The sequence below is a fragment of the Triturus cristatus genome, chromosome 3_2, assembly GCF_964204655.1.
Source record: "Triturus cristatus chromosome 3_2, aTriCri1.1, whole genome shotgun sequence".
NCBI classification, from domain to species: Eukaryota; Metazoa; Chordata; class Amphibia; order Caudata; family Salamandridae; genus Triturus; species Triturus cristatus.
Window position 1 is genome coordinate 496,441,555 of NC_140584.1, and position 18,252 is coordinate 496,459,806.

At 49.6% G+C, this 18,252-nt stretch overlaps 1 protein-coding gene across 6 annotated transcripts in view; it reads right to left on the bottom strand.

Annotated features, from left to right (window-relative positions):
• The window catches only part of SBF2 (SET binding factor 2), a 2,080,461-nt gene that overhangs the window by 1,172,729 nt on the left and 889,480 nt on the right, over positions 1-18,252 (bottom strand). For all 6 annotated transcript variants that reach the window (XM_085648170.1, XM_085648169.1, XM_085648168.1 and 3 more), the window contains exon 10: positions 11,636-11,713. In XM_085648170.1, coding sequence (XP_085504296.1) covers positions 11,636-11,713 — 78 coding nt within the window. The remainder of the gene's footprint in view (positions 1-11,635; positions 11,714-18,252) is intronic.

The following is an 18,252-nucleotide window of genomic DNA, read 5'->3' on the forward strand; positions in this document are numbered from 1 at the left end:
TTTCTCAGAATGTACCCCCTGTAGTTGGATGAAATTCTTCACCCTAAACCCACCCCCTCCCACGATATGCCTTCCCCAACTAAGCATAGATAAGATAACCCCATATCCACCTGCCCCCCACAATCTTGCTTCGTTGCAACAACCTTAAAACAATTAATAACAATGACAATCCCAAATACACCAAGTGGGTTACAAGGTGGGGCAGATGTTGTCTGCATTCCGCCTGGATCTGAGTCTCCTGAGCCCACTCCGCTAGCTACCTGAGTTACTTCTCTCGGTCTTAGCCACTTGTGACCCTCCCATAACATCCCTGACTGTGGGGCCTTTCGCCCGCTTTGATTTAGTGCCCTATTGTAGGCTAGGTGCAAACTCTGGGGTGAAGGTATCTAAGGGGTGCGCCCCAATTAGGCTATCCCAGAGGAGTGTCTCCCCCCCTCTCACTGGGACAGACCATATTTATGTTATGGCAAGCGGAAAAGGCAACACCAGTCAACGGTCGTCGTTCGCCGTGGGGGGAATCAGCTATGTTCCTTCCTCTGGACCCATTCAAAGTTCTTGAAAAACATAGTTCACTGTTGCTCAGAATCTGGGGCAGTGTCGTCCTGAATCAATCAAGCCTTCGGGGAACCTCCTCTGGGCCTGTCACCTTCTCTGTTTTTCAAGAATTGCAGCGCTTGCTTAGGATCATTGAAAATATGCGCCTTCCCATCTGCGTGATCTCTCAACTTCGCTGGGTAGATCATACTTTAGTTCAAATTGAGATCTTGCAGCTTGCATTTAACTGGCAGGAACTGAAGTTGCGCCTCCTGTACCTGCTGCTTGAAATCTGGGTAGATGGATATATCCATACCCTCGTACCTTATTGATTGTAGTTCCCTGGCTTTTCTAAGTGCAGCATCTCTGTCCCTGTAGTTAAGTACACTAGCAATGATGGGACGCGGCGGAGCACCCGGCACCAGCCTGGGGGCCAGGGAACAATGTGCACGCTCTATTATGAACATGTTTGAGAAAGTTTCTTTACACAAGAGCGTTACCAGCAATTGTTCGAATGAAGAGCTCCACGTTTTGTATATTTGTAGACTCCGTTATGCCAACAATGAGCACGTTATTTCTCCTCGAACGCGCTTACAAACCCTCAGCCTTGGATTGAACAGAGTGTACTAGTTTATCTAGTTTCATAGTTGTGCTCAGAGTGATATTTAGCATGTCCTCTGTATCGGATACTCTTTTCTCCACAGTGTCCAGCCTCTCCGAGTGTTTGTCCTGCCGTTCGGACATTCTATCCATCCTGAAGGTGAGGGCGTTGATCTTCACGTCTATTTTTGTTAAACTGTGCTGCTTCACCGTCAAGATCTTCTTGAGGTCTGAGTCTGCCGCTGTGTCCATAATCTCCGACCCTGACTCCGAGGCATTCTTCACTAAGTCCTGCTGCCTGGGAGTTTTGAGTGGTTCGAAGTGGAGTTTAGACTGGGATTTTTCCGTCTGCCCCATAACTCCCTAATCGGCAGGATCCTGGGCCCTTGGTCACCTCTCACCAGATGCCAGTGCGGGGTGCTTTATGTCGATTTAGTACTGGTTTGTGTAAAGTGGTGGGAGCGCTAGGCCCACATACTTTATAAAATGAGCACACAGACACCAGATTGAGAGTAGATAACTGGCCTTGAGCACGTGCGCTCTGAGCCTTTTATTATCAGGTTCACCTGACTGGTGACGCCTGTGGTGGGTGGGTGCTTAGTGTGGGTTACAGCCTCAGAAACACTAGAATGTATCCAGCCAGATACTACATCCCTCCCAACTTTGGATAAAAGGAAATATACGAAGTCCAACCTGTAAAGGAAACAGACACCCCAAAATAAATCACAAGTGGCATTATCTTCAGGCCGCAGTCCGGCGGTGTTGGATTTCTTGGACCACCATTGTTCGTGACGTTCGGGTTCGTCTTGGCAAACTACCTGAGACCGACCTGGTCTATCAGTAACAATGTCTATGTACAAGAGTCCTTCATCAGGATACTGGGAGCTGTGATGAGATCCACTCTGTGATGTTTCTTGTCATGAGGTTTCTGCCTGGAGGTGACGTGCTAGCTGTTGTTCCAGTATCTTAACGGCCAAGATGCTTCCGACTTGCCTCTCTCACTTGGGCACCTCTCTCACCGGCGCCTCCGGGTGGGCTTTCCTGCTGGGCGGTCATGGAACCGTGTGGACCATGCGGGCTCTGCATGGGCCGCGCTAAGGCGTCGCTTCCGAACTGCCAACGGGACTCACAGCCTAGTCGCTCATGTGTCCGCCAAGGGTGATGTTTCCATCTCGGTGTCTTCGCCATCGGGAATCTGGTTCTGTGTCTTCCTCTCAGGGTCGCAGGGCAACCAGTCTCCGGCTGTGGCCTACGTGCATCCTGCGCATGTCGAGGAGCTGCTGCCAAACATTTCTCCCATTCGGACTCCAATTTCACTGGATTCCGCCTCGGCCCCTTGCCCCTGGATTTCCACTTGACCACGTGGGCTGTGCTGACCTTCGTGTAGGCTGCGCGTAGGGGTCGCTTCAGAACTCCCAACAGGGCCACGGCCTAGTCTTGCTTTATCCCAAGGGGTGGATCTTCTAATGTCCGGTTGTGCTCTACTTCCGTATGCTGCAGGCTGACAGGGGTGCACAGACGGTTCCTGGGCGGTTTGCCTTCTTGGACTCCGGTTGCCTGGAGTGTGTGGATTCCCTTAGGTGTTGTGCTGCTCCTTGGTGGTGTTGATGACTTCACCATTATTCTTTGATGGGGCAGTATGCGGCAGTCCGATGTCTCGGGGTGTTCTCTTCTGTGATGATGCGAGTACTCTGCCCGGTCACTTCGCCTCCTTGTCCCTTGCACGCCTGTGTTGGTTGTCTGCCCTGTGGCACGGTGCCACTGTACCTTCCTCCTTTGTAGGCTGACATCCTGTCATCCTCTTCTCCTCTTCTTTTTTCATGGCGCTTGCCACTCACGCTCTTTCTTTTCTTTCCTTACTGATGTTGAACTGCTCGTTCGTCTCTTTCTGATCCTCTTCGCGGACCTTTCCTGGGGTCCTCTTCGCGGACATCCCCTCAGACACTCACTTCACGGACTTCTTCTCCATTCTTCTGATCAGACCTCTTGTCAGGTCTCTTCTCTCCGACGACCATCTGGCTGGCCGACTTCTTCTTTTCTCTGACGACTATCTGGCTGGTCGGGTTCTTCTTCTCTCTGGCGACCATCTAGCTGGTCGGCTTCTTCTCTTCTCAGGCGACCCTCTGGCTGGTTGGCTTCTTCTTCTCTCTGGCGACCATCTGGCTGGTAGGCTTCTTCTTTTCGCTGGCGACCATCTGGCTGTTCGGCTTCTTTTCTATGGCGACCATCTGGCTGGTCGGCTTCTTCTTTTCTCTGGCGACCATCTGGCTGGTCGGCTTCTTCTCCCTTTCCCGGGTCTTCGTGCTTCTGGTGGTTCGTGCAACCACCTCTTCTTCTCCGCAATCACGTTGCTGTAGTGCGCTTCTGATGGCGCTCTTCCGTTACCTCACTGGGTGCACTCACTGCGCGTTCCTTTACTTCCTTTGTTCCTGGAGCAGTGTCTGCTGTTCTTGCATGTCTTCGTACTTGCCTGGTGCTGAGTTCTTGAATCACCGTTCGTTTGTCTGGTGGTGCTCCTTCTCCTTCCTACTGCTGCAGCGACAACCTGTGTCCACTAGGTACCGCTGCGCTCTCTCTCTGCCTCAGCTCGGTTCAGTGCTTCTCTGGTGGTCTGCGCCACTGCTCCGTCGACCTGCTCCTAGTCACTCCCTGTTGCGCGCTAGTGACTGCGCTCTTCTCTTCTTGGGGTCCCAGTTCACTGTCCTCATCTGCTTTGGCTAGTGTACCCACAACTGCCTCTGTGTGGAGTTTCTGCACTCCTGGCACGTTCCTGAGCCGTCCCTTTGCAGTGGTTTAGCGCCACTGTTGCATAGCAGCGTTACAGTGCGTTCACATTTGCGCATTAGTCAGTCCTTCCTGGGTTTCTGCCAAGTAGGTCCTTTATTTCTATTCACAGGTGCTCTTTGTCCCTTTTAACCTGCCTGGGTCTGCTTCTCTTGACCATCTTTGGCACTGGTCTATTGCATGTTACAGTGACCATCCCCTTGCTGCAGACTTGTGCTTTAAATTATCCTGATTTGTCCTAGCTGCAGTAAAACAAACGGCCACTAGATGGCAGTGTCTCGTTATTTGCTCGTTTTCCAACCTCTGCAGCTTCTCACACGCTGCCGGCTTCGCATGCTTTCACTTTCGGGGGCAGACCGTCACTTTCGGGGGCAGACCGTGCACCGGGCTCATTCGGGCCTGCCCCCGGACTCATGATGGTCTCTCATTCATTTCCCAAAAGCGGGCACATCTTCAGACGGCCGCCCTGCAGCCGGACTCTTCCCCTGCGGTGAGTCAGTCATTCATTCACTTTATTAACCAGGCCGTGCAGGAGGCAAAATGCACCTTTTTATTGCTTGGGGAGGGAGACCTCTTCCCCCTACAGCCTGCGCAGCTATCCGCTCGGCCTCACACAGCTTGTGTCGTTCTTTTGCTCTGCTCCTTGCCCCAGGCCCTTTTGCTTTCCGGGCTGTGTGGGGGCTCGTATCGCCGCAGCTGCGGGTGGGCTCCGCTTTAATCATATGCACCGACAGCCCCTGTCATTGAGGGCCGCCTGGGCTGGTTTCACCTCGGCATTGCTCTGACAGGCGTCCGCAGCTCTCCACACGCTGCGGGCCTTTCTCCAACACCCCTTCACCTTCATGAGTCTTCTTGCAGCCGCGGGCCGCACAATACCGCTGGTTTCCTCTCGCGGCCTCTCCTGCCTTCACTACGGGCCACGCGGGCCTCATGCTACGTCTCCCCCCTTCACCACTGTCACTTCGGAGGGAGGGTGGGGGGGTGTCAGTGCCGCTCCGATCTGCCACGGGCTCTGCCTGCCGCTGTCTTTGCAACTTGTGTCACTCCATTTGTTAGGCGCAGCGGCCAGCCATTCACTTTCAAGGTTTCCCGCCCCTCGCAGTGGACCTTTTTTCTCTCCGGCTGCGTAGGGGTGGGGGTGCTTGTTGACTGCTGGCATTCGCGATGGGTCAGTGTTCACTTGTGGCCGTAGATGCGGGGTGGGCTCCCGCGGGCCTCATCGTGCTTGGGTCGGTTCTATTGTTTAGCGTAGCCCCGCGTCCCCCTCCTACTTCACGGGCTCACCTCCGGCCGGAGGGTCCTTTATTCCACGCGGGTGGGCTCCGCATGGTTCTCCTTGCTTGCGGGGAAACTCAGTCGCGGCCGATGCGGGTGGGCTCCGCTCGGCTCGCACTTCTCCGCACTACAAGTCAGGCAGGTTCATGAGGTGCGGGGTGGGCTCCCGGTCACCTCGCTTTCGTCGTGTAGGCCCGGGGCTCCTCACATGCCCCGCGGGCCGGTAGGCGGGTGGCGCGCCTCCTCGCAGGGGGGGTGCCTTTTTCACGCGGCAGCTCTCTCCCCCAAACCCTTGATCTGCTGGGCTGCTGCACGCACGGGCACAGCCCCCTCGTCGCCATTGTAAAGTGGTGGGGGCGCTAGGCCCACATACTTTATAAAATGAGCACACAGACATCAGATTGAGAGTAGATAACTGGCATGGAGCACGTGCGCTCGGAGCCTTTTATTATCAGGGTCACCTGACTGGTGACGCCTGTGGTGGGTGGGTGTTTAGTGTGGCTTACAGTCTCAGAAACACTAGAATGTATCCGATACTAAAGTTTGCACACGGATCTAAAAGGGCCACCCCAACGTCACACTGCCACCTCTTTCTCGCTGCTTCAAGCTCCAAGTGCGACCAGTATCTGATGCGCTGCTGTTATATTGTACTGTTATGGAGGCTATGTCAGTGCTACCAGCCATCCTCAATCAGAAGCTCACAAGACGGCTCCCCTCTCAGGACTGCTGTGCCGAGTGTCGCACCTACCATGTGTGCGTATGCCCGCCGCGCCACTCGCTCACGCTGTAGGGCCTGCGGCGTCTGAGAAAATCATTATGCCCTTTGCTGCAGAATAATATTGAACTTTTCTTTTCCTCACTGGGTCTGCTGCAATCTTAGGCCCCACTTTGCTCCTTCAGCATCTCGGAGATCCCCTCTCCCAGCCTTTATCTCGGGGTAGGCCTTCCGGGAAGCTCAGAGATTGCAGGCTTCCCTACCGTCTTGAAATTTAGCCTGAGGGCTCCACCACAGTTGGGTAATGCGCCTCCTCCGTAGGTCCCGGTCTGCGTCTAAATGGCGCGTGGTGCAACAGACCCGTTAGGGGAGGAAAAGTCACTGAGGCCTCACACCTGTTACAGGGGCACACTGAACACCCTCTTCGGCGCCTCGGGGCTCAGGCTATCCGGCAGGGACTCACCGCTGTTTGTTGCTGCTCGCCGGCTCTCTTTGTCTCGCACCTCTGGGGCACTGGAAGGGGAGTCCGCTCGCCTTCAATCTGGTGTGCCGCCCGATGTTGCACTCGATCACCGGCACCTGCTGCAGGGGACACGCAGGCGCCCATGTCGCACCTCCGGTCGTGCGGATTATGCAGGGAGGGAACACCCTCCGGGCCGCCACCGCTTCGCCACCGTAGGCAGCCCGCCTCTCACCAGCACTGTGGGCGAATCGAGCTGGTCTGCATACTCTGCCCTCGCGTCTCGATACAGGCCTTAGCACCAGGTCGGATCTCATCACTCTCCGTGGGCCCCAGAAGTGTCCTTTTTCCTCTGAATTTTGGCCTCTTATCGTCCCTGGGGCATTATTGCAGCTATTGAAGGGGTGAGGAAAGGAAAATTATTTAGGAGAGAAGCAGGATCATTAAGGATAGGATTTGTGGCTCGCGGAGCTACCTTAGAGCGCGGCCATCTATGGGACAGGCAAGTTCCGCACCCCGATTTTCTTTAGTTCTGCGGCTTTGCAATAAAGTGTAATTTTGCAAGACAGCGGCATAATACACTACATCGTCTCCAGCAAAAATGCAATTTTTATATAGCACTGGATACCTCGCTGTGCCGCACTCTACATCTTAGCTGTTGCTGCTACCGTTACTGCTACCCAACCTATTAATATAATTATGTGCATTTCATTTATCTATCTCTGAAGGATGTATTGTTTTGGGAGGCCTGCGGGCGAGCGAACTTTCTCTTTGGCCTGCTAGCTGCGCACTCAACTCAAAAAAGTGATAATCGCTCTGAGCTAAATTATCCCCTCCTCTCTCACTGCCTTCACTAGATACTCATTGCACACAGTGCTAATAAGTTGTACTTTAGGGATTTTCTCGTGGGATGCCTGGGCCCAACCAGCTCCTGATAGCTCTGGATCCAAAGTAACCCCCAAGAATCCTCTGCTGAGCACGGCACCTTACTTTAGCCAAGAAGTGCCGCCAGATTTCAAAGTTCTGGTGCACAATTGTCAATCTACGTGCAGACTGACCGTGCTTACATTTGTACAAAAATAAGTCCCAGGCCCAAAGGTTTTCCAGGAGTTACAGGCCAGCCCTACTGGATGTGGGCGTAGCCTATACCAGGGGTGCTTAGTATTCATGAGTGCTGGTGAGCCCCAGCTACACCACCGGCTGATATTAAGCACTGCTGATACTGCACGTGCGTTTATAAATTAACATAACTTCAGTGGCGGCCACCGCCTATCTTAAGTGGTGAGGCAGCTGCGGGTGGAGAGGGCAGTGGGTTAGGAAGGGGGTGTGAAATAAAACATACATTAAAAAAAAAAGACTTACCTGCTGCTTCACTCTGCTCCTGCTGCCGCCTCGCTGTGTCTCTCGTCGGCGTCGGGCAGGGAGGGTATGGGCCCTCAAGGCACAGGCTCCACACCCAATCCAGGATTGTTCTGAGCAGCCTTGTTTGTCGCTCAGACAGTGAATTGCAGCCTGTGCTGTTTATCCAACCCTGCTGTGTAACACAGCAGGGTTGGAGAAACGTAAGTACGCATGTGTGTTTGCCCAGCCTAGGGGGCTTGCCAAGCACATATGCACACGTAAGAGCGCACAGTACTCCTCCCTGCCTCGGCCCGGCCCCATACGTATTATATTGCGGGGCTCAGCATAAATAAAATGATAATATTGTCTTCTTATAATTTTATTTATTGTCTGCTGGCACGGGTTGTTGGGCGACGCTCCTCAGCCATTACGGAGGAGCAGCCCCTGCATAACTTGTAATTACGGTGCTGGGCACTGAAATATAAAAGTGCATGCACAAGTCCATGTCTGCCTTGTGTCATGGCCAACTGCAGCTCATTGGTGAAGCATTTTGCTCACTGGATATGCATGGGCTCAGATTTGTGTACATGTCCTAGGCATGTTTTTTGCTCAAGTGCTCGACTCAAAGCCCTTGCTGCCTGCAACACATCGTTCAGTTAGAGTTCTGCTTTTATCTATGGGTGAGGCACCCGCATCGTTTGTTGTGGCCCCTATATTCATCCTTCGGGTTTGCTATAGAAATGTGTATGCCTCAGATTGTTTGCACTGCTTGCTGCTGTCTTGTAAGTCTATTAATTTATTCCCATGGTGCGTTATATGTGCTTTAAGGAACTAAACAAATAAGATCATGGCCCTTAAAATGTGTATGCTTGGAATTTTATTCTGATGTTATCAAGGGCAAGTTGCCTTTTAAATATACTAGATGACAGATTTCTTTACTGCAAATATTTTGTTACCCATGCCTGAGAAGTATCGACTTTATGACAAGAACATGCCTGCAGTGTGTCGAGGTGAGGAGTGCTGGGCGACAGGGGCGGCGATAGCCAGAGCGCCGGAAAAGCACCGGAAGACTGCAAAGCGGCAGGTATAGATATCGCGCAGAGACAAGATGCCACTAGCGCCAGAGAGATGAGCATGGAGCGCAGCCCCTAAGGCCCTGGGCAGTGGCCAAGTGCAATCCATCAGCGGGGGAAGTTGGGTGATTAAACTGATGGTCTTGAGAGCGGGCGAGCCGTGAACACTGGAGATCGGGTCTGCCTGACTAAGATGGCAGCATCCTGGGACAGAGCCCCGAGAACAGTGATCTACTATTGCCTGCTGATGAAAGGCCCGGGCCGCCGCATTTCCTGATGTTGCTGCTTGCATAGCCTTAATGAAGAGTGCACAGCTTTAATGGATTGGAGAGGCTCAGGTCATTGAGACTCAGATCCTACCATATTCTGCCAGAAACAGCCTACCTTGAAAGAGAGTCAGCCTGCGAAACACCTCCCCACCTCACTGTCTGATCACATTGGAATACCGGAACTATTGAGGGAGGCACGGAACGTGCTGCAGCCCGGTCTGAGGAACTAGCTGGACAAGCGCCACGGAGCAAGCACCGCTTGATGTTTGAATTACGCTGAGGGTTTCCCAGTAACAACAGAACTGGTGCGGCAGATGGAACTATGACGAGCGCCCCCAGGCAGAAACCATGAATATTGTACTTAGCATGGAGACTGAGCAACATGGCAGATGCCCGGGGGAGCTGTTTAGGCAGCTATAGAGGAGTTTGGCTCTGGCTCACCCCCTTGGCCGTCACCCACCCAGCCGGACTGTGGACATAGTTTTTCTTTGTCTCCCTGTTGTGTTTCCTTCCCTCCACCACCTCCTTCCGCCGTGATCCTGTGGCTACCTCCCCTTTCCAGCTGATACGTTAATATCTCTTGTTACTGTGTAATCACTATTTTTCGTCTCACGTTTATTCTTGGCTTCTGTAACTGATTTAAATGTGTAACCTGTAACTCGCTGATCCTCATGTAAAGCCGTGCTGCCCGAGCAACTTTGGCTGATGCCCAGTGGAGCTGTCATATGCAGCTATAGAGGAGTTTGGCTCTGGTTCACCCCTCGGTAGGCACCTACACAGCCGGACATTTTCCTCGCCTCCCTGTTGTATTTTCCTACCTGCATTCCCTACCCCCGTTTACCATTCCCCCTCTACCTCTTCACTCCTCATAAAACGTGTGCACACGCTAATAATCTCACATTATTGTGCAATCTCATGTTTCTTCTTTTCTCCTTTGTCTATACTGGTCTATGTAATTATGGAACCTGTAACTCACTGATCCTCATGTAAAGCGCTCTGATACCTCCGGGTCTAGCCAGCGCTATATAAAACTTTGCAAATAAATAAATAAACACAAATTGTGTTTACATTAGAACAATTTTGTTTTGAACTGGCATTGAGGAAACTTTACTTATCTACTCATCCAAAGATGGGTGTTAGGTTTGCTTGCGCATCTATGATTATAATACGGTCATAGGCTTCATCCTAATTATTTTCAGGGACACAAATGAAAGTATTACATCCCCTCATCCACCAAAAAAAGTCAAATAAAGCGATCCGCAGCCAACTCCAATAGGTCATGGAAGCCGCGGATCGAAAAAGTTTGGGAACCACTGTTCTAAGGTAAAAAAAAAAAATGCAGCTAGAAGTCTCTATCAGATAAAAACAGTCACATACACTGAAAAAGTCAAAAAATAAAGTTCAGCTGACAGATTACACTGAAGATACACGTGAGTCTTACTGTATTCGGATGTTTAATTTCAGTGCAAGTAGCAAACCGCTTGAATCAAGGAAAAAGCTCACACTGGTGACAAACGCATGGCCTATAATGGCAGTTTCTTAGCATGCGTAAATACATAAAATAAAAAGTGAAAGGTAGAAATTAAGGGTCTCACTCATTTGTGCTATCAGTGGGTCTGCAGCCCATTCAAACCCTCTAGTTTCTACCCCCTCCGAGAGCACAAGAATTGGCGCAGGCCAGAAATTGACAGGGAGGCCAACTTCCGGGGCATCAGGAGGTCAGCCCAATGCCCATTCTCTCTGAGCGCACCCTGGCCAGTAAGAGAGGTCACTCCTTTTTGTTTTTAGTAAACAACCCCCAGCATTAATGAGCCCCCCCCCCCTCCCAAAAAGAATGACTATTGGCCTGCAACTACATAACAGCCTAGCAGGGCGAATTGCTCTTGCCAAGAAGCACTTTCATCAGAAATGAACTGCCAACGTGGAAGTGAACTCCAAAGTGAACAAGGGGTTGATGGAGGCAGCACCAGAACCGTTCGGGTGAGCTCCAAGAATCGCCCACCCAACCCCAGTACTCATTGATCCTTTGGGCTTTTTTAACCCTTTACATGTTAGCAGTTGCCCACTGTTTGCCTCACCTCTGGCTTTTTTTAGACACCTGCGAGAACGTGAAAATCAACACATAGTTGAAAAATGAGCAATCAAAACAAAAATTAAGATTTAACAACGTTTCTAAAACCACGAATGTTAAACGTTTCATGGACCCGAGCCTTTCTTTGTTCCTGTAAGTTCTGCCGAGCCCTAGCAACGGTCGGTGTCCTGCACGTTTAAAGACCGGTCCTAACAGTGTGCCTGTGTACATGACTTCCTGATATTTTACGCACTGATAAAACTTTATTTTTGTCATTAAAGGATGTCAGATAACACGTTTGGTACTAAAATAAAGTCAAAGTCCTCATTGAAAACAAAAATAAGCGGCGCTTCCGCTGCACAAAGAGTAAAGGGCATCAGAGGGGAAGGCTGCGGCAGCCAGACAACAAAAGTACAGCAGGCTAGACACCGCATCTGGTGTTTGTGCAGAGGAGAGTCAACCTCGCACGTGTTCTGAAGACCAACAGATCAAAGGAAGAGATACGAGCCTTACCAGCATTTTGGAGTGTGATAAAGATGAACGCGCCGGAGCGAAGGCGTAATCTGCCACTTCCAAATCAGGATGTATGACCTACAAACAAAAGAAATATGCGTTTCCATGATGAAATTAAACTCAACTTCTGGGCGTCATGAGTACAGTACAGTGGCAACAAGAATGACAACAGAAAAGGCAAAGGCACATAAGAACCCACACCCAGTGCTTTAAATGGGCAGGTACTGTCCGGTACTGAGTACTGCACTTCTTCATTTTAAAAGGGAGAGTGCCTGCACTTCTTAGCAGTGTTGCAATACATTTAATAGGAGAGTACCTGTGCTTCTCAAGACCAAACAGGTAGTTTAAATAAGGAGTACCTGCACTTTTATATTTCCATTCAAAACGCTGCCCACACCTCTCAACTCACTTTCCTTTGAAGGCCTCACACCAGCGGTGGCTCCTCTGTTATGGCGGAGGAGCGTCACCCCGCCTGCTGCCAGTGCAGCAGGCACACATTCATAAAATGGTTAAAAAAAAAAAAAAGAACATTTTATCATGTGTGGCAGGCTCGCACTGTTAGAGCGCGAGGGCAGAGCTGATAGTGCAATTGCACTATTACGTCAGGCTGCAATCCCAGGGCTGAAAATACAGCAGAGGGATTGTAGCTGCAGGCACCCCAGCCTCAAAATGAACACTGGGTTAGCCTGCTCCAACCAATCCGATTGGCTGGATTTGCATGGCTCAAGGGAGGAAGTCCCTCCCTTTCAGACCGAGAGCGCCAGAAGAAGAGAGACGACAACGACCGGACCCTGTGGCCAGCAACATACTTATGGTGAGTGTTTTGTGCATTGCGCCGCACCAGATGTTAATGTTGCCGGACGCTTCTGGGAACATCTTCACCCTCCAAACAGACGGAATCCCGCCCATAAACTTCAAAGGAAACACCATTGCCAAAAACGTTAATCAGCATCAGAAAGCATGCAACTCTCCATTAATTTCAGTGGCCTCATCCTCCTCAAACCATTGACATCATCCTTCTATGATAAACCAGGTTGAAACAGGAGGACAAATCTACTTGCACCACCAATTCACTTCTCAATGGCAAATTGATGCCTGATATTACTTGTATAAGGCTGTCCTTCATGCAGAAGCCTGGCTAAGGTAAACAGCTGTGCTACCCGAGGCTAAGTGTTGGGTTAGCAGATGACACAAGGGACCCCAAAGAGGGTTTTCTTTTAAAAGCCAAATGTATTCTTGGAGCGGCACTCTTGGTTCATTTCAACTGAACCAAATAGACTCACAATTGGAAATAATGATTTGCAAAAGTAAAGACACGACTGCTACCAACCTAGTGTCCTTGATGAACTGCCTGGTAACAGCTACCCTTGCATCATTTGTGCTTTCTGATCTTTTGTGCCTTGCCTGACACTGTACTTGGTTACTTGCCCCATCTAATGGGCTGGGTTGGCAAAGAGTAGGATCAAGCCTTACTAAAAGCCAATGTGGAGCCTGTCTAATCGCCATGACTGTCTCAGCCACCTGCTCCTCTATATGAACACTGCAGGCTTGCGAGAGGACACCAGAGGCTAGAAGGCCTGACTCTCGCCCAGTATTCTGAAATACTCCTACATAAGGGAGGCAACATCAGCTAACATGTAGAGGTTGCTCCTGAATGACACGGAGAAATAAAGTAAAAAAACACCACCTGAGAACAAGAACCTCCATTATGAATTTTCCAAAGAAAACAGTTCTTTGGAGACAGACGTAAATTCAGAGGTCAAAGTGTAAAAGGAAAGCAGTGGAACTGTGAACAAACTGGGAAAGGTGTAAATGTGGGGTCTATTGTGGGTATGGGGCAAGTATGTTCAAGAGAGAGTGTGTGAAAAGCCACAGAAGAAGCAGTTATGAGGTAAGGGGCACAGTAGTACTAGTGACTGATGCAGAATAACCTACTCTGGAGTAGCACATTGAAGATGAAGTCCCAGAACAACAGCTGTACATCTCAACAATTAGCTTAAAAAAACAGTATCAACTACAGTTGATCTAACAGCGCCAGAATTGTGAAAATATTTGCAAAAAGTAGCAAAATGATTTAATAGTACAAGTGAAAGCAACTGAACTCAGTGTAATTCCTTAACTTTTCATTTTGACCTCGGTTATATGTATTTTTCTGCATCTAAAGGACTGCAGGCTGGAACAGACAGGCTAATGCACCAGTTTATTATAGGGGAATCCCAACAGCACTGAGCATTCAGTATGTCTAAAGAAGCAGGTTTCTGTACATTGACCTGAATCCTGGACGAGTCCTCTGCTTGAATCAAATGAAGGCTATCCATTGCTTTCGAGAGCATTTCAATCGATTAATCGAACTTCATGTTCACGCTAAACATCCTGAGTAGATTGAGTTAGGCCATTGATATAATACTTTGATTAGCATGTATTGACAATATTGACCCTATTGTAATGTAGAATGAAATGTCTGTCTTAGTAGAGAAAATGGCAGTCAGTTAGAACGTTGCTGAGGACTGAAAAGAAAGTTCAATAGCGATAGTCTTGGAGCATGCTGAAGAAACTCATGAAACGAATCAGACTAAGCAGACAGCATCCTTAATGTCTGGGTCCAGAGCAAACAGGATCAGGGCTAGTGTAAGCATTCTGAATTGGCCATTCCACAGGAAGGAATTTAGAGGCCGAATGTCTAAGATGGGTGAACTCCCCCCATCTATCTTCGGCACAAGGAAGTAGTGAAAGTAGCAAAGATACACTATTTCTGATTAGGGCTCTTTAATGGCTCCTTTGGAAAGAAAAACTCCAACCTCTTTCAATAGGATGCACAGATCTTCCCTTGAGATTTTGTCCGATGTGCGGTGAAGTGTTAGCAGAACAGAAAGAAGGGATAAGGCATAGCCATGCAGAACAATTTGAAAGACCCATCTGTTGACACGATGGAGCACCACCCGGAGAGGAAATCTTGGATTCTGCTTCCCACTGAGTACAACTAATTGCAAGATAAAGTGGCTTGGTTGCTGTTACCGAAGGGGAAAGTGACTGGGTGGGATGATGCCCTTGTGGGCCTGCACGTTCCCTGCCAGAACAACATCACTGGCCTTGAAAGGACTGGGATGATAGCAGCAGTGGTTCGGGAGACTGCTGTTGGCTACATGCTAGCCCCCTAAAGTAGCCTCAAGATTTCCTAAATTGCTGAAGAAACTGTTTGACAGGAGTCAAAAGACAGAGGCTGAGTTCTCTTGCCCGGTTTCCTTTGAAATTTTACACGGCAGAATCCAGGTTTTTTATTTTTGCAGAGTAGGCGCCAACTATCTAAAGACATATGCATGACAGAGGCCTGTATGTCTCCAGAAAATCCTGTGGAATGTATCCATCCATGGCAGTGGAGCAGCTCACTGGTGGCCAGATGCAATTTCAACACCATCAGCAGTAGCAAGGCCGGTACAAATCATGTATTTGTTTGCATCTTGATCATCCGGAATAGTCTGAGTCAGTGAGACTCTAATGTCTTCTTGGACAGCTGGCAAGATCTCACTGTCCATGCCCCAGAGAGCGTTTCTGTATCAGCCCAATATGCAGACTGCATTTACTGATCTTAATGCTATCCTGACCAAAGAAAACATTTGTTTTCCAATGCCTCGATCCTCTTAGACTCCCAATCTGGAGGAGTTAGGGGAGGGGGGGTGCGGATTGGGGTATACCTTGCTGGCTGACGCCTGAACAACCCGTTTCTCCTGGGTTGGATTTTTGGTGAGGAAATCAGGGTCGCCAGGCTCTACTTTGTAATGTCTGCCCACTTGCCTATTCAGCGGTGAGCAAGAACAGGGCTTTGGCCAGGTCTCCATTAAGATATCAGGGAGGGCATTAAAAAACATGGCATTGGATTATCACTGTAAGTGATAAACTCTCTTCCACTGGAGGTCTAAAAAGTCATGAGAAGAAAGGGGTAAATGATCTCCATCTCCACCATCATCATCCTCGGGTTGTGGCAAGCTTTGGTCAGAATCGCAGCTAAAAAAGATAATGGAGCCTATGATAGCACGCCGGCCTTAGTAGAGGTACAGTATCAGAGTCGGGCTGAAATCAGTTTGCAGTCGGACATTGGAACCAGCACCAGATCCTCCTCCGGCAGCATTGATACCGGCGTCAATGAGGGAGGGACCAACTTAGGTCATGCAGCTGGAGTAAACATCTGCACTGGAACGAACCTGGTAATCTGACTGAAGGCCACAGCAGATCCTTGGGGCCCAATGGCGTGCCAGAGGGAGCCAAAACAATGTCAAATATATTCAGCATTGCCTTCTTAAAGGCATCAACTTGCTGCAGTGTTGCCAATGGTCTGGAAAATTCTGGGCAAATCGGGACAAACTGTGGAAACGGCTCCACAACCAGAGATCTGCAAAGACACTGTCTTGCCTTCTCTTTCGATAGAGAATGGCGGGATGGAGCCGAGTCCTTCACTTTCTCGTGCTTGGAGTTTGATTTCGACTAACTGGAGGCCTTAGACCACGAAGTTTACCTCTTGCCTGAGTGACCTGAAGATAAGCATGTCTGAACCTTCGACTTAGTGCGGGAGTTTGCAATGCCCACTATTTCGTCTTGCGTTCTGCAACGTACAGCTTCACTTCTCAGTCATGGATCGCCTTTATGTGCATAAGGGCACATTTGCTGCACGACTAAGTTGTATTCATGTCCAAATAAAAGAGAAGCAGCTGAATTAGGTCGGTGACCAACAATTGTTTCCTATAAACATAGCATGGTTTGAAACTTGTAGTCTTAGGAGGTGGACATCACTCCTTAGCACACTAAATTTCTCTTTTCAAATACATCAGAAGACTGATGGAATTGGGAGCTAAGCTCGGGATCTGCATCAGAAGGACAGAAAGAAAGGAACTGACGACAGCACGCGGGTGTGTAACTTACATGCAGCTCCACTCCGTTACTTCTGGGATGGTGTGTGTCAACAGGGAGCCGCCTGGTGCCACATAACGGCGGATTGGAGCATTGCCAGCAAAAGATTTACGGAGGATCCAGACCGGCGCCTGGCGAGTATTTTAAGATGAGAAATCTGTAGTTAGAAGTATCCATCAAAATACAGATTTGCACCGAGTGATGCCCTGGCCATCAGTTCTGTGACCCTCCCCCCCCCTTGCCACATATAACAGGTTATGTAGCCTACATAGATTACGTTGAATAGATCCAACTGAAAGAATCCCTGATCGATCACGGTGTGGGACACTGGTGTTGACCTATTCTGACAAAAAATGTGCATGGGTCTGGGTCTCCGTATTTAGTAAAGATATTGGGTGATATGATGAGCAGTCATCTGCTCTCTTTCCTTTCTTGTGTATAAAGCCTATGGATACTACTCTCAAACCTCTTAGCAATATGTCTTCCTGGCTGGCTTCCAACAGTATACCCAGTATGGGTTAGGCGACTGTATTTATCAATCCATTATAGAATTCTATTGTATGGCTTGTGGCTTCAGTTATTGTACCGAATTGAAGTTGGGTGACTGTTGTTTCACTTCTTCTAAGACGATCTCTTTTTCGAACTTCATCCTCTGTTCACTTGATATTTGTTTCACTCTGCAGTCAGTCAAAAACCTTATCAGGTCGAAGCTCACGGCCACCATCTACCTTAAGCTCATTAACAACATGCCTGACCCCCTGGTATCCTCGCGGGCTAAGTGGGAGGGAGATATAGGCGGTCTGGAGGAGGAGGACTGGCAGGAGGCCCTGCAGGGCCCCCGCGAGATTGCCATCCGGATGTGGTTCAGCCTTATCCAACTTAAAATCCTGCAGAGGGTTTACTATCCGCATACCAACTTATTTTCCTGGGGTAGGGCATTGTCCCCCCTGTGCGTAAGGGGTTGTCGGGAGGAAGGCACGTTCTTTCACATCCTGTGGGAATGCCCATGCATTGTGCCATTCTGGGCCAGGGTGACGGCCACGATGGCGAGGGTGGTGGGTGCGCCGGACCCGTTGGAGCCCCGGTGGCTGGTCCTACTGATCAAGGGAGAAACGGACTGGTCCAGGTATCAGGAGATTTGGCTGGCTACAGCGGCGGGGGTGGCAAAACGGAACATTGCGAGCGCCTGGGGGGCGGCTGAGCCGCCGCGATGGGACCAGTGGCCCAGGGACCTGGACTGGTATCAGAAAGCGGAGGAAACGATCTACAAGTCCAGAGGGTGCGTTAAGAAATGGAGGAGGGTGTGGGGCCCATGGTGCAAATACCGAACCTCGGGAGGCGGGGGGGACTAGTTGTAGCGGGACCCTTGGGGAACTCCCCCGATCCTCACCTCTGTAATGTCCTATTGATGGTTCATGAGCCTTTTGATCACTGTTCTGTCATGTATATGATCTTGAGCATTGTTAATAATAAAAAGATTTAAAAAAAAAAAAAAACCTTATCAGGTCCACAACATCATTAATTGTGTATCACCCAATTGTTCGAAATGGCCTGCAAATGCCTCTGTCACCTGTATATTTTCGTCTATTTTGATCGCATCATGGCAATTAGTCTTAACACCGTTTGGTGGGTGAGATTCTTATAAAATAAAATTGATTAAGAAAATAGAAACCAAGGAATTAAAGAGAATTTCAAGCTATGAAGCTCATAATAGA